The 10,000-nt window shown below is 46.4% G+C and overlaps 1 protein-coding gene across 1 annotated transcript in view; it reads left to right on the forward strand.

The window, feature by feature from the left end:
* dab1a (DAB adaptor protein 1a) overlaps nucleotides 1–10,000 on the forward strand; it is a gene marked incomplete at both ends in the record, with an annotated part of 86,244 nt that overhangs the window by 29,851 nt on the left and 46,393 nt on the right. The window contains 2 exons of the mRNA XM_083648200.1: nucleotides 6,625–6,764; nucleotides 9,996–10,000. The exon at nucleotides 9,996–10,000 is cut by the window's right edge and continues 94 nt beyond it. Of these exons, the coding sequence (XP_083504326.1) occupies nucleotides 6,625–6,764; nucleotides 9,996–10,000 (145 nt within the window). The remainder of the gene's footprint in view (nucleotides 1–6,624; nucleotides 6,765–9,995) is intronic.

Below are 10,000 nucleotides of genomic sequence, written 5' to 3' on the forward strand. Positions count from 1 at the left end.
AAATATACTTCTATAAATCCACGGGTATGGGCACCGGTCAAAATAAACTAAACATGGGCGGGCAGTGCTCGAGAACAACATAGAGCCAAGTATGTTTTTGTGTTGCGCTCAGACTGAATTCACAGTCACTTACCATAATTTGGTGCACGACGAGGGCGCTGTGTGTGTTGTCTCTACTGGTTCGGCAGACAGAGGAAAGAGGAGAGATTTGCGGTAGGCTACTCTCCCCTGTCAAACAGTTGTACGCTTTATTTCTCTACACAACTGACATGTTTCAAGTATGCATACAGCATTGTTTGATGCTACAGACTGCACAACATAAACATTCAAAACTCAGCCGTGGAGTCAACCTGTTATACTGGAGACAACGAGACACTATCTGGTTTCCATAACGACAATGGGGAAAGTGCAAGTCCCCGGTGGAGAAGTTAACATAGTAGTTGTACGTTGTAAAAGTGCATTTCTGTCAGCAGAACAGCGATCATAAAGGCAGGGTGGATTATACGGGACATGTATTGGAAATATTTGGTAAGTCTGCTTGTTGCACAACACTGTATTGTCTGATAGAGGTGCTGACCAGCTGGTTACTGAGCTAACGTTAGCAGCTGCTAATGCTAACGTGACAGGTGATGAGTCTCAGCCAGAAAGACTGCTATTCGCCTCCTGTATGTGTGAAACGGGGTCAGTTTGGTTTGGTTCAAAGTGAGCGACTGTGTTTCTAGCCTGTGTGATTACTCACGGGTAACGGGTCGGGGCGCGGGTCTTATAGGCGGGCACGAGTTTGCAAAGTTGGACCCGTGCAGGACTCTGGTTTGAGTGTGTGTGTGTGTGTGTGTGTGTGCGTGTGTGTGTGTGTGTGTGTGTGTGTGTGAGAGAGAGAGAGAGAGAGAGAGAGAGGGGGGTGAAGGTTTGAGTGTGTGTGTGTGTGTGTGTGTGGGTGGGGGGGGGGGGGGGGGGTGACAGACATGACAGATGAAATTGAACATTCTTTCATTAGTTGTGTTTGAAGCTCAGCAGGGTCACGGCAATAGCAGGCATTTAATTACAGCACACACACACACACACACACACACACACACACACACACACACACACACACACACACACACACACAGCGAGGTCTTTGGTGGAGCATCCCAAAAGGTAATAACATAAAGCACTCAGCAGGAGAACTAACCCTGGAGCCATCTTTCCCTCCCTCTCTCTCTCTCCCCCTCAGTCTCTCCCTCTGTCTCCCTCTCTCTCTCTCTCCCCCCCTCAGTCTCTCCCTCTGTCTCTCTGTCTCCCTCTCTTTCTCCCCCTCAGTCTCTCTCTCTCCCCCCCTCAGTCTCTCTCTCTATCTCTCTCCCCCTCAGTCTCTCTCTCTTCCCCCCTCAGTCTCTCTCTCTCTCTCTCCCTCAGTCTCTCTCTCTCCCCCCTCAGTCTCTCTCTCCCCCTCAGTCTCTCTCTCCCTCAGTCTCTCTCTCTTTCTCCCCCCTCAGTCTCTCTCTCTCTCTCTCCCTCAGTCTCTCTCTCTCCCCCCTCAGTCTCTCTCTCCCCCTCAGTCTCTCTCTCCCTCAGTCTCTCTCTCTTTCTCCCCCCTCAGTCTCTCTCTCTCTCTCTCCCTCAGTCTCTCTCTCTCCCCCCTCAGTCTCTCTCTCCCCCTCAGTCTCTCTCTCCCTCAGTCTCTCTCTCTTTCTCCCCCCTCAGTCTCTCTCTCTCTCTCTCTCCCCCCCTCAGTCTCTCTCCCAGTGTGCTAAGTATAGCAGCAGTAATGGTGATGGATGCAGATGGAGGGTGCAGGTCTTAAATGTCAAACTCAAATGAAAAGCGCTGTTCCATGGGAGACGACAGCAGCTGGACACAGCCGGAGTTATTTAACACACACACACACACACACACACACACACACACACACACACACACACACACACACACACACACACACACACACACACACACACACACACACACACACACACACACACACACACACACACACACACACACACACACACACACACACACACACACACAGATACTTCTCTGCAGTGCAGGGACCTGAATATGCATTAATGAAGGAGTGCATCCTGGAGCTGAGACGAGCTAAAAATGGCTTCAATAATTCAATAGTTTTCTCCAGCTAAACAAATGAAAGCCTTCCGCTTTGTTTTCAACAGGCACAGAGAGATGTTTAGAGTGTGTGCTTGTGTATTCTGACAGACAGCATACGTTTGACTTCAAAAGGAATAGGTTAGAGTGCGTTTAGCATGTTTTTCTATACACCCCCCCCCCCCCCCCCCCCCCCGCCATGTTGCTTGTGCGACAAGACAGCCTGTGAGGAGATGTGTGTGTGTGTGGGGGGGGGGGGTTAATGCTGCTGTGTGTGTGTGTGTGTGTGTGTGTGTGCGTGCGTGTGTGTGTGTGTGTGTGTGTGTGTGTGTGTGTGTGTGCGTGCGTGCGTGTGTGTGTGTGTGTGTGTGTGTGTGTGTGTGTATATATATAGTGTATATATGTATATCTATATATCTATATCTATATCACATATATCTATATATCTATACTCATACTGTATCTGCATGTCTGACGGAATGTCTTATGTCTGATGAAGGCAATGGCTCCCCGCATTTCCACAGTGATCCTCCAGTGGCTTAATCACTCTCATCTCAGACATTCCCAACTGAGACACGCAACACAACAAGGACAGATGTTATTCGCCTCTTCGGTCTCTGAAGACTTTTGAGTTTGTAGTTTCTTTGGGGACAGACTGACAGTCGAGGGAGATTTCACTCCGAGCCGGAGTGTCACCGGCTGTTCAATGATTCAGACGAATGAGATCATCCACACCGCATTGTGTGTGGGGGTGTGTGTGGGGGGGTGTTTTTATTATTTTGTCAATGAAGAACAGACAACAACAGCTTATCTTTGAGATTGGATGCCCATTTTTCCTTTATAGGGAACAAGCCTTCTCAGACAAGCTCAGTTTGGCTGTCAGTCTACTGTGAAACTGCACATATCAGGGCTTTTGGAGCTTATGGTCCTGATCCTGGGCAGCTCTGGACCTTTTCACAGACTTGCTGCTAGAGGCTTTCACACTGCAGGCCTGTTAAAGAAAGAGCTGTAGCACCATGCAGGACAACTCTCTTCAGTGTCTGATGATGCTGTCAATGTATCCTTAAATGTATCCTTAATGTCTTTAAACAATGTTCAACATCTAAAAGACCCTGTCAATACTATTACAATCAGTGGAGGCAAATAAAGCATATAAAATGTGTGTGTGAGTGTGTTTGTGTGTGTCCATGTGTTTGTGAGTGTGTGTGTGTGTGTGTGTGTGTGTGTGTGTGTGTGTGTGTGTGTGTGTGAGAGAGAGAGAGTGAGTGAGTGAGTGAGTGAGTGAGTGAGTGAGTGAGTGAGTGAGTGTGTGTGTGTGTGTGTGTGTGTGTGTGTGTGTGTGTGTGTGTGTGTGTGTGTGTGTGTGTGTGTGTGTGTGGCATCGCAGACGAAGCAGAAAGAGGTTGGAGATTAGTGTCGTACAGAGATGATTCAATAGCGCCATATAACATGATGCTCTCGCCTGCGGTTATAGGGTTCATTGCTGGTGCTGATGCTGTAGGGGCTGGCTGTGAACGGAGAGAGTTTGAGAGAACCAGAGGAGAGGAGGAGTGGGACCTCTCCATCACTCCCATGACCTTCCAAGAGTCAGGCCGTTATAGAGTACAGAACTAATGCCTCAATATATTATCTCTGAATATCCTGCATTATCATTATGCCTGTCCCTTCTCACGATCCTTCTCGCAGTCTTTCACTCACGTACGCACGTATAGGAACTTAATGCAAACGGACGCAATGCGTGCCCACCAGGGTAGGAAGTTAGCGGGAGCTCGGGGGAGATTGCCCCAAAAAAATCTAAAATTGCCCTTGGAATTTGGATAACGGGTTGAAATGAAGTTAACTTTCTGTATTTTAATGTTACTCTGTATTTGCAAAGTGTGTCCGGATTTTATTCTGTATTTGCAAAGCGCGACTCGAAAGTGGCCAGCTAGGCATCTGTACTCACACAACCTGTGGGCCCCTCCTCTTACTAGTGGCCAGCTAGTTCACTAGCTCACTAGTTGTTGTTTTTTATAGCAAACCACCAGCTGAGTCACGACTAGAAACAAATGTATGAAATGTATGAAAACAGTCGCTAACCCTCTCCCAGTCTGTTTTTGACAAGTACATTTCATAACATACCAGACTATTACTGAGATTATAGGAAATTAGGATTTTTGATTGTTTATGAAGTTTTAGAAATAAAATATGCTTGGAGAAGAGTCGTTGACTATGGACTGTCATGCAACATAGAAGAACTAAGGTATTTCCCAAAATTTGATAAAATTGCCCTGGAAATGATCCAAAATGCCCTCAAAACAGATTTCACACGGGCAAAAACAAGCCGTACCAAAGTTAATTTCCTACCCTGGTGCCCACACATAGATACAGGACTGCCCCTATATCAAGGGGCTAGCTCGTAGCTCCGTTTGTGACCTGCACCCTTTCGAATGACTTACAGGGGGCGACTCCACTGCCTGCAAAAAGAAGTCTGGTTACATGAACGTGAATAGAAAAATGGCCGTACTTCCAAATAACCAAGATGGCGACGGTACAAATGGCAACCTCGAGGCTTCAAAACGGGAGCCCAAAAACAAATGGGTGACGTGACGCTAGCTACCTCCATACAGTATATTTCACCATCTATGGCCTATATCCAGTTTTCGATGATGAAGCGTTTGTTCTTGTGTTGGCACTGCAGGCCAGAGATAGACAGAGACGGAGGAAGGGAGACACAAAGAGAGTTTGGCTGGTGAGAGTGCTCACTCTCTCTCTCCGCTGTCTGTGCTGTGGGTGGAGAGGAGCGTTGTCCTCACTTCAGCAGATAACATAGAGACTTCCTGGATGAGCGCAAGGTCAACGCGCCCACGCTTAGTCATGCACACTATACCAACAATCCACAATAGAGTGTGAGGAGAGAGCGAGGACTGCGAGAGAGAGACAGCGGAGATAAGCACAAAATGTCACGCCATTATTTAGCGGGAGGAACAGTCGAGGAGAGGAGAGTGCGGCCGCGGCATGGAGGGCCGGAAGAGGAGATGAGCGTAGGTTATTCTTTGTTTACCCAGGGGTCAGTTTGGTCTCTGTCTTTGATTACCCAGGGGTCAGTTTGGTCTCTGTCACTCTTTGATTACCCAGGGGTCAGTTTGGTCTCTGTCTTTGATTACCCAGGGGTCAGTTTGGTCTCTGTCACTCTTTGATTACCCAGGGGTCAGTTTGGTCTCTGTCTTTGATTACCCAGGGGTCAGTTTGGTCTCTGTCTTTGTTTACCCAGGGGTCAGTTTGGTCTCTGTCTTTGTTTACCCAGGGGTCAGTTTGGTCTCTGTCTTTGATTACCCAAGGGTCAGTTTGGTCTCTGTCTTTGATTACCCAGGGGTCAGTTTGGTCTCTTATCTTTGTTTACCCATGGGTCAGTTTGGTCTCTGTCTTTGATTATCCAGGGGTCAGTTTGGTCTCTTGTCTTTGTTTACCCAGGGGTCAGTTTGGTCTCTTGTCTTTGTTTACCCAAGGGTCAGTTTGGTCTCTGTCTTTGTTTACCCAGGGGTCAGTTTGGTCTCTGTCTTTGTTTACCCAGGGGTCAGTTTGGTCTCTGTCTTTGTTTACCCAGGAGTCAGTTTGGTCTCTGTCTTTGATTATCCAGGGGTCAGTTTGGTCTCTTGTCTTTGTTTATCCAGGGGTCAGTTTGGTCTCTTGTCTTTGTTTATCCAGGAGTCAGTTTGGTCTCTTGTCTTTGTTTATCCAGGAGTCAGTTTGGTCTCTTGTCTTTGTTTATCCAGGGGTCAGTTTGGTCTCTTGTCTTTGTTTATCCAGGAGTCAGTTTGGTCTCTTGTCTTTGTTTACCCAGGGGTCAGTTTGGTCTCTGTCTTTGTTTACCCAGGGGTCAGTTTGTTCTCTGTCTTTGTTTACCCAGGGCTCAGTTTGTTCTCTGTCTTTGTTTATCCAGGGGTCAGTTTGGTCTCTTGTCTTTGTTTATCCAGGAGTCAGTTTGGTCTCTCATCTTTGTTTACCCAGGAGTCAGTTTGGTCTCTGTCTTTGTTTACCCAGGGGTCAGTTTGGTCTCTGTCTTTGTTTACCCAGGACTCAGTTTGTTATCTGTCTTTGTTTATCCAGGGCAGGGGTCAGTTTGGTCTCTCGTCTTTGTTTACCGAGGGCTCAGTTTGGTCTCTCGTCCCGCGGAACCGCATCGATTCACGTGTCTAACTGTATTGACCAGTGCCATTCATATGATACCGCAGGTCAGTGCCTGCATGCCTGGAATCTGATTGTGCCACATAATAAGATGTTGCTAACACCCAGTCAGTTTGACCTATGCTGTGGTGGTGTATTTTTTCCAGATGACTGTTGAAGTCTTTTGTGGTCTGGGTGATTGATGAGCCCTTGGTAATGGCATTGGTCTGAGGTAGATGGAGGTCCTTGACTGGAAGACTGCAAAGGTGTCTGGTGACCTTGCGGTCACCTAAGAGTACAACTCTGTGTCACTCTCACTTTCACTCCTGATTGTCTATCTCCCCCTCTCCTCTCCCTGTGTGCGTGTGTGTGTGTGTGTGTCTGTAGGGCAGGATCGCAGCGAGGCGACTCTCATCAGGCGTTTTAAGGGCGATGGCGTCCGCTACAAGGCCAAACTCATCGGCCTGGACGAGGTCACTGCTGCCCGCGGAGACAAACTGTGCCAGGACTCAATGATGAAGCTCAAGGTAAGGATAGTCTCTCTCTCTCTCCCTCTCTCTCTCTCTCTCTCTCTCTCTCTCTCCCTCTCTGTGTATATGGAAACCTCATAGCACTTTTGTTTTCTTCCGTCTTTAATTGAGAATTTACATGGTCTTTTTATCTGCTGATTAAAGCTGAACTATCCGGAATAGCGTGATCCTCCCACGTGCTACTGTACGTCTTGCCGGTGAAAAGAAGCGGCTGGCAACTGCGCATGTGTCAGAGGAAGCATGGTGCTAGTCTACGGCTCTCCCCAGATCGGCAGAGGGGGTGGAGCAGTGACCGGGGCAGCAGGAGGAAAAATTGGCCAAGTACAATTGAGGAGAAATTGGGGGGGAATCAGGTGAACTATCCAACTTGGAGAGGTCCCACTCCTCCTCTCCAACTTGTGGGCCCGAATGACAGTGAGACGTAACTGTTTGAAATGTAGCACTTCAAAACCCAGAAACGAGACATCGGTATAAGCTGCACTTTCTTGGGACCACTTGGGAGCACTCTTGGGAAGTGCTTGTCTTTTTTTGTAGCGTGAGCATGGCAACGATTTCCCGGCACTCGTACCTCAAGGAGCAGAGCTTAAAAACGACAGGTGCAGAGGAGAAGATCAAGAGCTGACTCAAGTGAAACGAAGGACTCCTGCACACACTCTGCTTCACTTGCAATTAAAAAGTTGAATGAGAAGAATAGCGTTTCGGTACACAGACCGTCATCAGATTCTTAGTTTCACCAGCAGCTCTGTTACCTGACAGTATCATTTAATTTAGGCAAATAGGTTGTGGTATCTCAATTAGTGGGGATTAGGGATGCACCGATACCACTTTTTTGCAGACCGAGTACGAGTACTTACATTTGTGTACTTGCCGATACTGAGTACTTAGTTAGGGGTCGATGGGGTATATATATATATTTTATGCCTTTAAGCATGTGTTTAATTAAAAGAGAACTTCTCAGCGCGCTTCCCTTTATTTTGTATGGAGGAAAGGGGCGCTGGAGCACAGAGAGAGAACAAAAAAGGCGATATGGACACTCAGCCTTAAGTTCCAGTAACCACCAAAACTTGTACAATTTCAAAAATGGTCAAAAGTCAACATGGTCACCAGTCTCCAAGTTCCTCAACTTTAGAAGAGTGTTGGGTATGTTTAGCTGTCCTTTTGAAAGAAAAATGCACCATTATGTGGCTTTTCTTACAGTAACAACCAGAGGAAGAGGGTGGGAGTCAGAAGTTGAAAGGCCAAGAGGTTATAATGTATCATTTCTGTACATATATAAGTATATATGTATATAAGTAGACGATGTAAGGAAGAGAAGGTGAGGAGTTTAGGATGAGAAGGGGTTTGGGGTGAGTGTAGAGGGAGAGCTACAGTAGATGGATGGGAGAGTTACTGTAGGTAACTGAGGTATATGAGATATGAGGAGGAGCATAATTGGGAATGGAGATGACAGAAGGGCAAGAGGAGAGAGAAGAGAAAGATGGAGAAAGAGAACGGGGTTGAAAACCTGGGCGAAAAATCATTATTTATTCATAAGTATCATTCTAATGAACTAGTGGTCGATTTGTGAAATGTTTTGTGAATCCAGGTGAAATATTAATTTTCGTTTTAGAATCTAGGCTATATATAACTTTTTCCAAATGACCATGAATAATCCAGTGTTAGAATAAATAAATAAAAAATCTTTGTTTCCAAAAATGTTTACTGAAACCACCATTGTGAAGAATGCTGTGCTGTATTTATTAACACATGAATGCTTGTTAACACTGCAGGAGATATTTCAATTCTGGAAAAATAGATTTACGTTTTGCTTACGTGTCGTGGAAACACGACTCAGCCTGGGTGTGGAGGGCGAGGAGCGGGCAGACAGCTCATTGATCAAACAGCTTCCCTCCTCCTCACTTATTCAGACAGGAAATCCATCAAGTCTTTTTCTCTGATCTCCCCTCCTCTTCTCTCACACCGCTCCTCCCTCTCCTCCCTCTCTCTCTCGCTCTCGCTCTCGCTCTCTCTCTCTCTCGCTCTCTATCTCAACTCTCTGATCCTCCTTCATTCATTTCTTCTGGGGCTGGTGCCTGGCAGTAAAGGAACATTCCACCCTCAAATCCTCTTATACTGTTAGATATTATACATCATATATTATACATTCTGGAGCTCTTATACTCTTAAATTAAATATTATAAATCTGTGATGCATTCAGGAGCTCTTATACTGTTAAATCTATCTAAAAGGGGCAATGTGGGTTCTGTTTGGGCTCTGTTTGTTCTCTGTTTTAATTTTTGTCCCACTGATGATGTCATGTCATAAATCACTGATGATGTCATCAGTGATGTCATAAGATGTAAAGTTGTGACATCATCAGTGATGTCATTCATCAGTGATGTCATAAGAGCACTCCTTTACTTCTTTGATGTACATGTTATTGAAGGAGGTAGAAAAAAATATACAATTTCAAGCTAACTGTAGATATAACACTTAGACATAATAATGACAACTATCGAGAAAAAGTGTCACTCAATTCCTCAATTATGATCCTTCAATTCCACAAGCAGGGAAATCCCAAACATTGGACCCAACTTTATGTGTATGTGATCCTGTCCTGTTTATAATCCTGCTGCTTTTTTTCTGCTTGTCTGTCTGTCTGTCTGTCTGTCTGTCTGTCTGTCTGTCTGTCTGTCTGTCTGTCTGTCTGTCTGTCTGTCTGTCTGTCTGTCTGTCCGTCTGTATGTCTGTCTGTCTGTCTGTCTGTCTGTCTGTCTGTCTGTCCGTCTGTCTGTCTGTCTGTCTGTCTGTCTGTCTGTCTGTCTGTCTGTCTGTCCGTCTGTATGTCTGTCTGTCTGTCTGTCTGTCTGTCTGTCTGTCCGTCTGTCCGTCTGCTTGTCTGTCTGTCTGTCTGTCTGCTTGTCTGTCTGTCTGTCTGCTTGTCTGTCTGTCTGTCTGTCTGTCTGTCTGTCTGTCTGTCTGTCTGTCTGTCTGTCTGTCTGCTTGTCTGTCTGTCTGTCTGCTTGTCTGTCTGTCTGCTTGTCTGTCTGTCTGTCTGTCTGTCTGTCTGCTTGTCTGTCTGTCTGTCTGTCTGTCTGTCTGTCTGTCTGCTTGTCTGTCTGTCTGTCTGTCCGTCTGCTTGTCTGTCTGTCTGTCTGTCTGTCTGTCTGTCTGTCTGTCTGCTTGTCTGTCTGTCTGTCTGTCTCTCTCTCTCTCTCTCTCTCTCTACCTGTCTGTCTCTGTCCTCAGGGTAT

This window comes from Poromitra crassiceps (assembly GCF_964638095.1).
Source record: "Poromitra crassiceps genome assembly, chromosome: 12".
Taxonomy (NCBI): domain Eukaryota; kingdom Metazoa; phylum Chordata; class Actinopteri; order Beryciformes; family Melamphaidae; genus Poromitra; species Poromitra crassiceps.